A 15,382-nucleotide genomic window follows, 5' to 3' on the forward strand; every position below is an offset into this window, starting at 1 on the left:
ACCAGAAGGTCATGCAGCAAAGGCAAACAATATGTTAATGGTGTGTTGAAAGACAAAGCATTAGCACAGATAGGGTGTTAACGGACTGAAAATTGAACAGCCGCAGGTACAAACATGAAAAAAAAAGTGGGTAAGCAAACTGAACAAACTAAGATGAAATAAAATAAAATAAACACAAAAAAAAAATAAAATAAAAAAATAACTAAAAATAAAAGTAAAATGGGGGGCCCGTCATGCTCTGAAATTATTGAACTCAATGTTCAGTCTGGCAGGCTGTAGTGTGCCTAATAGGTAAATGAGATGCTGTTCCTCGAGCTTGCGTTGATGTTCACTGGAACACTGCAGCAATCCCAGGACAGAGATGTGAGCATGAAAGCAGGGGCGAGTGTTGAAATGGCAAGCAACCGGAAGCCCGGGGTCATGCTTGCGGACTGAGCGGAGGTGTTCCGCAAAGCAGTCACCCAGTCTGTGTTTGGTCTCCCCAATGTTCTCTACGTTGCTTTCATAGATCTCACCAAAGCCTTTGACCTCTTCAGCAGACGTGGTCACTTCAGACTACTAGCAAAGATCGGATGTCCACTAAGCTACCAAGTATCATCACCTCATTCCATGACAATATGAAAAGCACAATTCAGCATAGCGATGCCTCATCAGACCCCTTTCCTATCCTGAGTGACATGAAACAGGGCTGTGTTCTCGCACCTACACTGTTTGGGATCATCATCTCCCTGCTGCTCTCACATGCGTTCAAGTCTTCAGAAGAAGGAATTTTCCTCCACACAAGATCAGATGGCAGGTAGTTCAACCTTGCCCATCTTAGAGCGAAAACCAAAGTATGGAAGTTCCTCATCAGGGAATTGCTCTTTGCTGACGGTGCTGCATTAACATCCCACACAGAAGAGTGTCTGCAGTGACTCATCGACAGGATTGCGGCTGCCTACAATGAATTTGGCCTAACCATCAGCCTCAAGAAAACGAACATCCTGGGACAGGACGTCAGAAATGCTCCATCCATCAATATCGGCGACCACGCTCTGGAAGTGGTTCAAGAGTTCCCCAGTAACCTGTCTCTTGATGCAGAAATCAGCAAGCGCTTGGGAAAGGCGTCAGCTGCTATGTCCAGACTGGCCAAGAGAGTGTGGGAAAATGGCGCACTGACACGGAACACAAAAGTCCGAGTGTTTAAAGCCTGTGTCCTCAGTACCTTGCTCTGTGGCAGCGAGGCCTGGACAACCTATGTCAGCCAAGAGCGATGTCTCAATTCATTCCATCCTCGCTGCCTCCGGAGAATCCTAGGCATCAGGTGGCAGGACCGTATCTCCAACGCAGAAGTCCTCAAGGCGGCCAACATCCCCAGCACATACACCCTACTGAGCCAGCGGCGCTTGAGATGGCTTGGCCATGTGAGCCGCATGGAAGATGGCAGGATCCCCAAGGACACATTGTACAGCGAGCTCGTCACTGGTATCAGACCCACCGGCCATCCATGTCTCCGCTTTAAAGATGGCTGCAAACGCGACATGAAGTCCTGTGATGACAAGTCGTGGGAGTCAGTTGCCAGTGATCGCCAGAGCTGGCAGACAGCCATAAAGACGGGGCTAAAGAGTGGCGAGTCGAAGAGACTAAGCTGTTGGCAGGAAAAAAGACAGAAGTGCAAGGAGAGAGCCAACTGTGTAACAGCCCCGACAACCAATTTTATCTGCAGCACCTGTGGAAGAGCCTGTCACTCTGGAATTGGCTTTATAGCCACTCCAGGCGCTGCTTCACAAACCACTGTCCACGTCTAGGCGCTTATCCATTGTCTCTCGAGACAAGGAGGCCGAAGAAGAAGATCGCGAATGCATGCTAGCATGGGGTGCGGTGTGTATCCGTAGACGTTAACCAAATTAGAGTTTAATAAATTTCAACTTTTCTTCTTTAAACCTGAGAAAGCCTGTTTGTGCTGGTTTCTTTGCCTTATAATTGGAAAGTGGTGAACAAGGATTCACCAAAAGGGAGCTAAAAAAGTGTGTTTAAAAATAAAACCCTGCTACAGTAAGACCAGGTGAAGGCTGAAAGGGAACCCTGGACTACTTTCGTACCTGGTCGTAGCAATGTCAAAGAGAAAACAAAGGAAGATCATATATTACATTTAGTGTAAAAAGAAATTGGACAGCCTGTCCAGCTAATGTCCCTCCTAAGGGTCCTGAAGGAGATGGAATAGGTGCTATGTGAGCCCATTGCTCATATCTTTAGTAACTCACTGGTAGGGACTGTGCCCTCTTACCAGAAAGAGGCTAACACAGTTCCAATTTTTAATTTTTCATGTACATTCTAATTATGTGTCAGTTTAAATATCTCAGCAATGAGGATTGAGTGTGATTTGACGCATGCAAATTCTAAAGTTCTTTTGTTTTCTCTGGAGTTCATTTCTGGACACAGCAATGTTTAGTGAAATTTGAACAACTCTGCTATGTTTATCTCTAACACCTTACATTCATCACACTTTTCGCTTGGTAAATTATTTTCTTTTACAATTATGACTTTTCCTGCATACCTTGGTTCTGTCCTGTTTACAGCAGTATTCATGGCTTAGGCTTTGTGTACTCCAAACCGCACAGCAACTTATCCATTTGCTGCCATCTTTACTGATGGTTGATCTTTATCATGTGTTCCCACATTCACCATTCCTTTGTACACATTGGAATGTTCTTCCTTCATAAAAGTGTACTTCGGGCACTACATTACCGAGATCATCAGGATTCGCAGGACTCGCTTGAAATGTTCCTCTTCCTTCTGCTGATTTTGAGCCATGTTCTACTACACACTCCACAACTGGATTAATGACCTTCAACACTTCCACAAGTTAAGTGCCTTGCTAACTGCTTGAAAATGGTTTATATTTGGTCATTTATCTCTGATGCCATGATTGACTACTATTTTCTATTACCTCTGTTGCAATCCCATTCTCAGGAATTGGATGTTTCAAAACATATGCCTGTGATGGTTTAATGTCAACATTAAACCAGGCCATTCACAATTTTTCTGTGAGTGAGGTGATGGGTTGCAGTGAGAAGAGCAGTATCAGTACTTCGATTTTGGGTTTTGGCTATTGAGGCTGGCGTTACGAATCCAAACATTCCAGTTGATTGGTTATGAGCTGAATAAAGATAGGTCAGCCTATCTGAGATTGCCCATAATGGTAGGAAATATGTTCATAACCAAACCTGTGTTTGCTTTTAAAACCAGGAGTGGGAGGAAAGGAGAAAGCAAAACATTGAAAAGATGAATGAAGAAATGGAGAAAATAGCTGAATATGAACGTAGCCAACAGGTAAGAATATTTAGGTCTTCTATGTTTCAGCTATTGTTTTATCCTTTTCCTGCCACACACGAAAAAAGTCAAATATACATACATATATGTGTGTGTGTGTGTTCTTCAAATAAAAATTAGATTTAATATGCACAGCCAAAATTTCGAAACAAATTTAATCAAAAACCTCCATATTCTGTACAAATCATTACATTGCGAGATGCCCCTCTTCTCGGACCCATAACAATTTCTTAATATAAGCATTTATTTTTGTAAAATAGTCCAACAGTTGATGACTTGCTTCCATCCATTTAATTTGAGATTTCCTTTCTCTTCAGCATTTGTTTCAAGCTAGCAAAAGTCAGTTGGTAACCTTTTCTGACTCTCACTTTTTATAGAGTATATGTTATTCCACAATCAATGATTATCTACATAACATTCAATTGGTATACTATCTTCAGTACACCCCTTGTACAGAATCTCACTAAATGGAATCCCATATCCATTGCCTTCACAAGCGCCAGTGTATCAGCAGCTAAAGTACTTTTCACAACATTTTTTTATTTTCTGAGATTCCCAAGCTACAGGACAACATCTCCCATTTTCGCCCAAAAGAAATATTATGAAACCAGCTACATTAGAATACCAATCAGGAAGGTTAGCACATGAAGCATTGCTAAAAATGACTGTTCACTTTCATATTCTTTGGATCACCTAAGGATGGGAACTTAAGTATGCTTTTATCCAGATTTAATTTTTTTAATGTTTTATTTGCCCTTAAAATATTCTGGACTTCAGGGTGTTTCATCATGGTACTTAACTCCAAAACATCAAAACTAGCATCGGTCCAGTCTCAGTGTCCAATCAGTTCAACTGACTAATCAACTTCACAATTGCTCTGTCTCTTCTTTATTTATAACATCTTTCTGTGATGACCTTGTACTTGGATTAACTTGGATGGGGGTAACATTTTCTGAATAGAATTGTTGATTTAAAGTTATTCTAGACCTATTCTGCACAACATCTAAACCAATATATTTAAAAGCCCCACAAGCCTGACTCCCAATCTTAAATTCTGCTCTAATTTTAATGACCATTTCTCAAATTCCACAGTACCACCCATAAAAAATCAACATGTATCATGAAGATGCTGAAAGTTCCCCTTTATGATAGCAATACAACATTGCAGGATCTACTTTTAGTTGAACGCAACCTATTTTCAGCAAAACGGATCTCACTGAAAAATACCACACCCTGGAAACATCATTCAGGCCATAGTCGCATTTGTTTAGTTTCCATAGATTCCCTTCTGCATCTGCTGCCTATTTGGGCAGTTTCAGAAACACTTTTCTCTGAAAAGTATCACCCTGCAAAAATGCAGCTTTTACTCTGATTGATCTACACTCCTATGAATGTGGCCAAAAGAGCCTAAAAGATTTTCAAGATTACTTTTCCAGCCGTGGGAGAGTCCACTCTAACATCTGTATCACCCATTCGCTCTTCAAAACCCTTCGCAACTAGCCTCACTTTAGCCTTGTAAGCCTCATCTACAAGGACCTTTCAGTATTAATCCATCGATGTGAAAAGGTTGGTTGCTCCTTATCTGGTACCTCAGGATAAGCTCCAAACCCAGCCAACTATCTAATTCCCTTTATTTTGCCCCTCATTCATTTATCCTCAAGTTTATTGGCAGCTACCAAAACTTCATAATCATGAGGATGACTTCTAGACTATTCTGTTCTGTGGCCTTCATGTCATTGTGTAATCTATTCGAGCTATGGCCTCTACTTGCACTTTGAAGTCTGTCGGGACTTCTAGCATGAGATTTCCTGATCAGAGGCTCTCTCTCCAATACGTAATTGTTTTCTGACGCAAGAGTCACTTCTGGGCCCGCTATGAGAACTTGCACTGCACTTTAATACTCTCCACTCTTTCACTCCATTCTGCCAGTTCATGGACCTCGCTTCTTGGCCACCATCTTGTATATTCAAATCAATATTTAAAATTGCCAACATCTTTTCCTGAATGCCCCACAATTGTCCCGTTCCTGTATTCACTTGACCCCTGTGGAATATGTGTTACCTGAGGACCCAGTCTGGGCCTTTGAATGCAGTAGCTTTGTCCTGTGCAGCATGATCGATAGTATTCTATTCCTCAGAACTCTCTTCAAAAAACACATGAGCATTTGAGGTACTTCTATTAGCTGCTTAGAGTCCAAGAATCTGTAATTAATCCTGTTTGTTCATGAGGAATGAGCCTTAACGGTTTGATTGCCATATTTGATAGCTACTGTCATGCCATCATGACCTTATCGGGGACCTTATCGGGGACTTTCCAGTCCCTATTATCCTCTCTTTAATAATACATCAAATCTCCTGAATTTAGTTCTGTCTCGGATCATCTTATATGATGCCTCAGAGCTCTCCGAATTTTCTCTGAGACCTCAGAATTGATGAAAGCCTGTCTCCCTCATGTAAAGCACTCAAAAGTGCAGAAAATTGCAAGTAATTTTAGTACCTTCTAGAACAGGACAGGTGGTACAGCACAGAAGGCAATATGGGATTTTGCCCATAGACCAATTGATAGAGACTATACCTTGTAACCATTTGGAGTGAACTCTTTGCATGAACCACTCATGCCAGGTTGGTTTCAAGTTGCAGTCTGGTTGATTAGCTAAGATTTTATGCAGCATATCATCGATCACCGCATGATCCCTTTCACGGAGTCCATTGTTGAAAGAACTTTCAGCGGTGCTCTTCATGATCACAATGTTCATGTATTCACACATGTCTCTGAATTAGTCATTAGCAAATTTTCTTCATTATCAGTCAGAGACTTTGCTGGTGCCCCAAGTCTTGTCCCTATCCATTTCTCTGTGATTTTTGTCTATAATCTCCCTTTTGTCTTCACTAAGTACTATTGTAGAAAAGCTAAATCTGCAGAATAAAAATATTTCTGACTTTGACCTATATCTTTAAATCCATGGCAACAACCTTGCTAAAGTCAGTGGAAGGCTTACAACACGACATGGTGGCACCCTCTGATACTTTTTATTTCCAGATTTCACACTAGAGACTGATCTCTTCTATTAGCCTCTTGTACTCTTCATCATAGTTGTTTAATTGTCCACCACCATTCACGACTGGATGTGGCAGGTCTGAGAGCTTAGGTCTGATCCGATGGTTGTGGGATTGCTTAACTCTGTCCATAGCATGCTGTTTCCGCTGTTTGGCAAACGTGTTGCAGCTTCACCAGGTTGACACCTCATTTTTAGGTACACCTGGTGCTGCTCCTGGCATTCCCTCCTGCACTCTTCATTGAACCAGGGTTGATCCCTCAGCTTGATGGTAAAAGTCGAGTGTGGGATATGCCGGACCATGAGGTTACAGATTGTGGTTGAATACAATTCTGCTGCTGCTGATGGCCCACAGCAGCTCATAGATGTACAGTGTTTAGTTGCTAGATCTGTTTGAGATCTATCCCATCTAGCACACTAGTAGTGCCAACAGCACGATGGAGGGCACCTTCAATGTGAAGAAGGGACTTCATCTCCATGAGGACTGTGCAGTGGCCACTCATGCCAGTACTGTCTTGGACAGATGCATCTGCGATAGGTAGATTGGTGAGGGCGAGGTCAAGTATGTTTTACCCTCTTGTTGGTTCCCTCACCACTTGACGCAGATCCAGTGTAGTAGCTATGTCCTTTAGGACTCTGCCAGCTCGGTCAACTGAGCCACTGTTGGTGATAGACATTGAAGTCCCCCACTGAGAGTACGTTCTGTGCCCTCGCCACCCTCAGTGCTTCTTCCAGGTGATGTTCAACATGGAGGGGTACTGCTTTATCAGCTGGTGTCTGGGACATTTTAAGGTATGATTCCGTGAGTATGACTTTGTCAGGCTGTTGCTTGACTAGTCTGTGGGACAGCTCTTCAAATTTTGGCACAAGCCCCCAGATATTAGTAAGGAGGATTTTGCAGGGTCGACAGGGCTGGATGTGCCGTTGTTGTTTCCGAGGCCTAGGTTGATCCCGGATGGTCTTTCCGGTTTCATTCCTTTTCGAATTTTCTGTAGTAGTTTGGTACAACTGAGTGTCTTGCTAGGCCATTTCAGAGGACATTTAAGAGTCAGCCACATTGCTGTGGGTCTGGAGTCACATGTAGGCCACACCAGGGGTAAGGACAGCAGATTTCCTTCCCTAAAGGACATTAGTGATGATGGATTTTTATGACTATCAACAAATGGTTTGATGGTCATCATTACTGAGACTAGTTTTTTAATTTCAGATTTATTAATTGAATTTGAATTCCACCAGCTGCCATGGTGAGATTTGAACCTGTGTCTCAGAGCATTAGCTTGGGCTTCTGGATTGCTAGTCCAGTACTGGCTGTGCCCCTCGCCAAGCTGTTCTGGTATAGCTACAATACTGACATCTGCCCGACAAGGTGGGAAATTATTCAGCTATGCCCTGTACACAAAAAGCGGGACAGATGCAATTTGGCCAGTTACCACCCCACCAGTCTACAGTCGAGCATCAGCAAAGTGAGGGAAGGTTTCGTTGATAGTGCTATCAAGTGGCACTTACTCAGCAATAACCTGCTCACTGACACTCAGTTTGGCCTCTGTCGGGACCACTCAGCTCCTGATCTCATTTCTACCTCGATCCAAACATGGACAAAAGTGCCGAACTCAAGAGGTGAGGTGAGAATGAGTGCCCTTGGCATCAAGGCCGCATTTGACTGAATGTGGCATCAAGGAGCCCTAGCAAAACTGGGGTCAATGTGAATCGGGGTGGGGGGGGGGGAGCTCTTCACTGTTTGGAATCATAACCAGCACAAAGGAATATGGTTGTGGTTGTTGAAGGTCAATCATTTCAGTCACAGGGCAATACTGCAGGAGTTCCTCTGGCTGGTGCCCTAGGCCCAACCATCTTCAGCTGTTTCATCAATGACCTTCCCTCCAACATAGGCCTGAAGTGAGGATGTTTGCTGATGATTGCACCATTTGCGATTCCTTGGATATTGAAGCAGTCCATGTTCAAATGCAGCAAGACCTGGACAACATTCAGACTTGGGCTGCTGAGTGGTCAGATACATTCGTGTCACACAACTGCCAGGCAATGACTATCTCCAACAAGAGAGAATCCAACCATCTCCCCTTGACATTCAATGACATTACCATCACTGAAACCCCCACTGTCAACCTTCTTGACCAGAAACTGAACTGGACCAGCCATATAAATACTGTGGCTACAAGAGCAGGTTAAAGGCTAGGAATTCTGTGGTGAGGAACACACCTCCTGACTCCCCAAAGCCTGTCCTGGCACAAGTCAGGAGTGTGATGGAATGCTCCCCATGCCTGGATGAATGCAGCTCCAACAATACTCAAGAAACTGGATACCAGGCCAAAGCTGCCCACTTGATGGCACTCCATCCATCACCTTCAACATTCATTCCCTCCACCATTGATGCACCGTGGCAGCAGTGTGTAACATCTGGAAGATGCACTGCAACAACTCATCAAGACTCCTTCGACAGCACCTTCCAAACCTGCGACCTCTACCACCTAGAAGGAGAAGGGCAGCAGATGCGTGGAAACACCACCACCTGCAAGTTCTCCTCCAAGCCATACGCCATCCTGACTTGGAACTATATCGCCATTTCTTCTCTGTGACTGAGTCAAAATCCTGGATCTCCCTTACAGCACTGTGGGTGTACCTACACCACATAGACTGCAGCAGTTCAAGAAGGAAGGTCAACACACCTTCTCAAGGGCAATTAGTGATGGGCAATAAAATGCTGGCCTAGTCAGTGACGCCTACAACCCGTGAAATAATAGTTAAAAAAAAACACACCTGCATCCTTTCGCCGGGTTTTTAACCTCTGACAAGTGGGGTGAGCAGATTGCCCATGTAACCTTAGTACAATTTGCTTTTTTCTTTCTGATTCTTATCACTTGATGCCATTAATACCTGTCTAACACTCAGAAGAAAAGCATCAAGTTTTGTTAAGGGGATCCAATAATGTGCAGATTATGTCCAAAAAATCATTGCCTTATCATGCTGCATGTCAAGTTTTTGTCTTTTTCATTCAAGGTTTACTCAACAGCATGGATATTTCACTGGAGACTACATCAAACTGATGAAAAGGATTACTCCACTATTTAATATGGAATTATGTCTCTCTTTAGTAACCTCAATGTGTTGTCATCACCAAACCTAAAGCAAGTAGTACTTTTATACTCCCTTCATCTATCTTCACTACTTGGGTTAAAATGTTATCTAGATTCATTATCTGTTCCGCATACTGTCACAGTGCATGTACTATGTAGCACAACCCAGTTAAATGAGTCTGCGACTAACACATTCAGCACAGGACTAAAACCCTTTGTGACCAGTACAATTCATTCAGATTCGTCATTACCATCATCACTTTCTCAGAATTCTCTGAGTCATGTGTCATTTTGAGGACCCTGCCTTTCCGCTTTGGGCAGTAAATTGCATAATGATATTTGAGTCACATAATCCTGGGCATATTGAGTCACATAATCCTGAGCATATTTTTGCTGTTCTAATTCTGTCTACTGCTGTTATAGTCAGATCTGCTAAAGGTGCTTTCATCCTTATTTCGACTGTCTGTAACACTTCAGTTGTGTTGATGCTTGCGCCTGGTATCTGGACCAAATTGAAATCTGGATGTCATCGAGTCCACTATTCTTTGTGTTACTGTTGAATGTCCCATTTCTTGCATCAAGGCTGCATGAAATGACTGTTTCCCTAGAAATTTTTTCAAGGCAGCAGACATCTGATCCAACAGGGAGTCTCTCTCTCTCTCCTAATATTGAACACCAGCTAGAACTAGAAGCCAGTCCATATGCAAAACCTTAGCATAATCCAGCAATTTAAATAGTAGTGCTGACTAGGGATCTCTGAATTTCTTCAATCTTTTATACAAACTATGAAGGTCCATTATAATTTGCTCCATTGAATAACAATCTGTTTTCTGAAATCTATCAAAGTCTGACTATGCCTCATTGGCATTTAATAAATCATCTTGCTTGTAAATTTTGTTCAAGAACTCTAATGGAAGAACCAAACCTTCATCACTATCCAGCTGACAGATATCCATCTCTCAAAATATTTCTGATTTTACTTGTAGGAAGCGATAATGCCAAGGCCTCTTTGTATGGACGTAACCTTTGTCCATGTATTTACTTGATTTCTTCCACTGGTCAAATGGTTTAGACTCAGAACATCGGAGGGTAATCATACCCTGACAATTTATCCTTGCTTTCTACCATTTCTCACAATGGCTAAGAGAATTGTAGTTTTTTTTTGACTGAATAGGTTTTTTCTTAGTGTCCAACCTTCACCTTTTGGGCAGCCATTCTCTGCAATCATATTCTAGTTGGTGAAGGGTAGTACTGGAGCCAATTGTTACTCGGTAGAAGTAGTAGTAGTTGCGATTTTCCCAAGTGTAGGTCCTTTACTCATTTCTCCACACTTCACAGTCCTGCGCTTTCCCTTCAGTACCTTGTAAGCTGCTCACATTTTTTATGAAATGAACAACATGACTAGGAAAAAAATACAAGTTGGTTTCCAGTTGCCTTTCTTATGTGTGCTTTAATGGAAACACAAGTGCTCTTCCCGAAGGATCCTTTGCCTGTAAGTAGCCGTTGTCCCTTGAGGTTTTAGCTCATCCATCACCACTGCCGAAAATTCACTGGTTCAGCTGTTGGCCACGGCTCGTAACCCTGAGCATGGGACCTTTACCTGGGCCTGGGGTGACTCGCAGAAAGACAGGGACGACCACCCCCTGAGGTCTCAAATGACCCTGCTATCCTTTACTTGGTCTTACATTTATTTACAGAGTTAAACATTACAAGCATACACTTCCTAATTCAGCCATGCACAGTTTCAGCAAATGTCTTTTTATCTGTGCTCAAGTGAAATCCCAGTTAATGCCCACTGCCTGCACACAATTAATATAGAATTAACGTGTGTGCTCAACTTTAACTACATTTCATTAGGTTTACGGGTGTGTTCTGCTTTCTTCTTGCTTCCTTTCCTGAAAATGCTTAAGACCTTGTTGGATGAGGTTCTACAGGTGCCATTCACTCTCCAATATCTCTGCCAAGTAGCTCTTATACCCTTGTAGACCCTGAAGGTGATTGATAGGCTATTCAAAAGATGAACCTGAACCTATTACACTCTATTTCCATGTGTACATCTGAGTGTTTGAGATCAGAAATAGGAACCTTGGCTAGATTATTTTTCTCTCCAGCTGTCATGCAGGCCTCCACCTGCCAAGAATGAGGCACATTAATTTCGAACATGGATATTACATTTCAAATTGTTGCTAGGAAGAAGAGAAGGCCTGTGACAAGGGGTTGCCAGGCCCCCGGCTGGAAGGACATTTTTGCAAATTAACAGACACTGCTTGGATAGCATGAGCTGTCCCCATGCTCCAATACAATCTACAAACAGACGTGGTCAGACCAGTTGGCCACGTGACTAACCTGCTTGGCAGTCTGGGTTTTTTCTGAATTGAGAGTCTGCAGAAAGCTATTTGCTCCTGGATTGAAAAGACATCTCCTGGCTGGCTCGCCACAGCCTCTCCTGTCTGCTCCCATCTCTTTCTCATGGAGCTCCAAAAACCAACTGAAGACACATGAACCCCAAGAGAGAAACGTCTGCTACAGTGAACAAGGTTTAAGAATAAAAACAAGAAATGCTGGAACCACTCAGCAGGTCTGGCAGCATCTGTGGAAAGAGAAGCAGAGTTAACGTTTCGGGTCAGTGACCCTTCATCGGAATTTTGCTTTTATTTTAAGGTTTAAGAATAATACTGGGCCCCAATGAAAAGCAAGATCTACCAACAAAAGGATTCTACAGTGAGCTCGAAGAACCATAACAGCTCTTCAAATATTGCCTCAAACCTTTCCACTTTAATTTTTCTTCTCTTTTCTGTCTCTATTTGCATGTGCATGCTAGCATGGGTGCGTCATGTATCCGTAGGCGTCAACCGAATTAGAGATTAAGTTTGATAAAACTTCACCTTTCTTCTATAAACCTAAGAAAATCTGTTTGTGCTCATTTCTTTGCCTTATAATTGGAAAGTGGTGAACAAGGATACACGAAGGGGGAGCTAAAAACAGTGTTTTTTTTTTAAAAACCCTGTTATAGTGAGAAAGAGGTAGGGGTCCCTTTCAGCCTTCACCTGGTCTTATCAGCAATTTGGGTGCAAGTGTCCAGAATTGACCCATATACAAATAGAAATTGGAAGTGGGAAGCCAAATTGTTCGCAAGCAAAAAAAAAGCAAAATTAATACAGGTTTTCTTGTGGTTGTGTGTGATTGAATACTAACATGTCTGCAACTGAAGATTGTAGCTCTCTAAGCCAGGGTGAAGTAACTTGGGATAAGTTAAAAGCACTGTCTATGGAGGAGTTGATGAAAATGACTGAGCAGTGTGGGATCACTGTACGTGTACATAGGCTAAGAAGTCTGAACTCCTAAGACTAGTGGCCACCCCTTTTTCCCTTGAATCTGAAGAAGCAGAAACAAGGTTAGAAGCAGATCCAGACAGGGTAGAACAAAGAAAATTACAGCACAGGAACAGGCCCTTCGGCCCTCCAAGCCTGCGCCGATCCAGATCCTCTATCTAAACATGTCGCCTATTTTCTAAGGGTCTGTATCTCTTTGCTTCCTGCCCATTCATGTATCTGTCTAGATACATCTTAAAAGACGCTATCGTGCCCGCGTCTACCACCTCCGCTGGCAACGCGTTCTAGGCACCCACCACCCTCTGCGTAAAGAACTTTCCACGCATATCCCTCCTAAACTTTTCCCCTCTCACTTTGAACTCGTGACCCCTAGTAATTGAATCCCCCACTCTGGGAAAAAGCTTCTTGCTATCCACCCTGTCTATACCTCTCATGATTTTGTACACCTCAATCAGGTCCCCCCTCAACCTCCGTCTTTCTAATGAAAATAATCCTAATCTACTCAACCTCTCTTCATAGCTAGCGCCCTCCATACCAGGCAATATCCTGGTGAACCTCCTCTGCACCCTCTCCAAAGCATCTACATCCTTTTGGTAATGTGGCGACCAGAACTGCACGCAGTATTCCAAATATGGCCGAACCAAAGTCTTATACAACTGTAACATGACCTGCCAACCCTTGTACTCAATACCCCGTCCGATGAAGGAAAGCATGCCGTATGCCTTCTTGACCACTCTATTGACCTGCGTTGCCACCTTCAGGGAACAATGGACCTGAACACCCAAATCTCTCTGTACATCAATTTTCCCCAGGACTTTTCCATTTACTGTATAGTTCACTCTTGAATTGGATCTTCCAAAATGCATCACCTCACATTTGCCCTGATTGAACTCCATCTGCCATTTCTCTGCCCAACTCTCCAATCTATCTATATTCTGCTGTATTCTTTGACAGTCCCCTTCACTATCTGCTACTCCACCAATCTTAGTGTCGTCTGCAAACTTGCTAATCAGTCCACCTATACTTTCCTCCAAATCATTTATGTATATCACAAACAACAGTGGTCCCAGCACGGATCACTGTGGAACACCACTGGTCACACGTCTCCATTTTGAGAAACTCCCTTCCACTGCTACTCTCTGTCTCCTGTTGTCCAGCCAGTTCTTTATCCAAATAGCTAGTACACCCTGGACCCCATGCGACTTCACTTTCTCCATCAGCCTACCATGGGGAACCTTATCAAACGCCTTACTGAAGTCCATGTATATGACATCTACAGCCCTTCCCTCATCAATCAACTTTGTCACTTCCTCAAAGAATTCTATTAAGTTGGTAAGACATGACCTTCCCTGCACAAAACCATGTTGCCTATCACTGATAAGCCAATTTTCTTCCAAATGGGAATAGATCCTATCCCTCAGTATATTCTCCAGCAGCTTCCCTACCACTGATGTCAGACTCACCGGTCTATAATTACCTGGATTATCCCTGCTACCCTTCTTAAACAAGGGGACAACATTAGCAATTCTCCAGTCCTCCGGGACCTCACCCGTGTTTAAGGATGCTGCAAAGATATCTGTTAAGGCCCCAGCTATTTCCTCTCTCGCTTCCCTCAGTAACCTGGGATAGATCCCATCCGGACCTGGGGACTTGTCCACCTTAATGCCTTTTAGAATACCCAACACTTCCTCCCTCCTTATGCCGACTTGACCTAGAGTAAACTAGGGTACTGCTTGCAAAGGTACAATTGGAACAAGGGAAACTTGAATTAGAAGACAGGGAAAGAGAAAATGAAAGACAGGAGAAGGAACGAGAGAGAGAGAATATTCCAGAAAGAATTCGAAGAAAGAGAGTTGAAGCGTCTTGAGTTAACTAGGGGGTGACAGAGTAAGCCCAGTGAAAGCATAGCCAATATGGAGGAGCGTAATTCAGGGCTGGGTACAAAATTGTTAAAACTAGCTCCACTAATTCCAAAATTCAATGAGGAAGATGTGGAAAAATTTTTTGTGTCTTTTGAGAAACTGGTAAGGCAGCTAAAATGGCCAGCTGAGACCTGGTCTATTTTACTACAAAGCAAGCTAACTAGAAAAGCCCATGAGGTTTATTCCCTGTTGCCAGGTGAGAGTTCATCAAATTATGAACTGACGAAAAATGCTATCTTCGGGGCCTATCGCCAAAGGTTTAGAACTCTCAAGAAGCAAGCAAATCAAACTTATCTGGAGTTTGAAAGAAGTAAGCAGCTGGCTTTTGACCAGTGGCTGAGGGCTCTTAAAGTACAGCTCAGCTCTGTGAATCTCAGAGAAGTAATTCTATTAGAGGAATTTAAACACTCTCTCCCTTTCTCTATAAAGCCCCATGTAGAGGAGCAGCGGGTCCAGAGAGCCCAGCAAGCGGCCATTCTAGCCAATGAGTTTGCTTTAATTTATAAGTCGGTTTCCCAGGGGAGAGCCTTTCTTAATCACCTCCACAAATCCGAAAAGGACAAAGGGTGGGAAGGAGATAGAAGCTCAGGCTGTCCTGGAAGAGAAAGGAAAGCAGGAGACACGGGGCCCTCCTCTAGCCAAAAAGGAAGGTGCTGTGAGCAAGAGTGA

The 15,382-nt window shown here is 43.2% G+C and overlaps 1 protein-coding gene across 13 annotated transcripts in view; it reads left to right on the plus strand.

Annotated features, from left to right (window-relative positions):
* LOC137374015 (coiled-coil domain-containing protein 9-like) overlaps positions 1–15,382 on the plus strand; it is a 386,016-nt gene that overhangs the window by 151,992 nt on the left and 218,642 nt on the right. For 11 of the 13 annotated variants that reach the window (XM_068039776.1, XM_068039773.1, XM_068039777.1 and 8 more), the window contains one exon: positions 3,229–3,312. The exons of the other annotated variants lie outside the window; for them this stretch is intronic. In XM_068039776.1, coding sequence (XP_067895877.1) covers positions 3,229–3,312 — 84 coding nt within the window. The remainder of the gene's footprint in view (positions 1–3,228; positions 3,313–15,382) is intronic. 13 annotated transcript variants of the gene reach the window in all.

This window comes from Heterodontus francisci, chromosome 9 (assembly GCF_036365525.1).
Source record: "Heterodontus francisci isolate sHetFra1 chromosome 9, sHetFra1.hap1, whole genome shotgun sequence".
NCBI lineage: Eukaryota > Metazoa > Chordata > Chondrichthyes > Heterodontiformes > Heterodontidae > Heterodontus > Heterodontus francisci.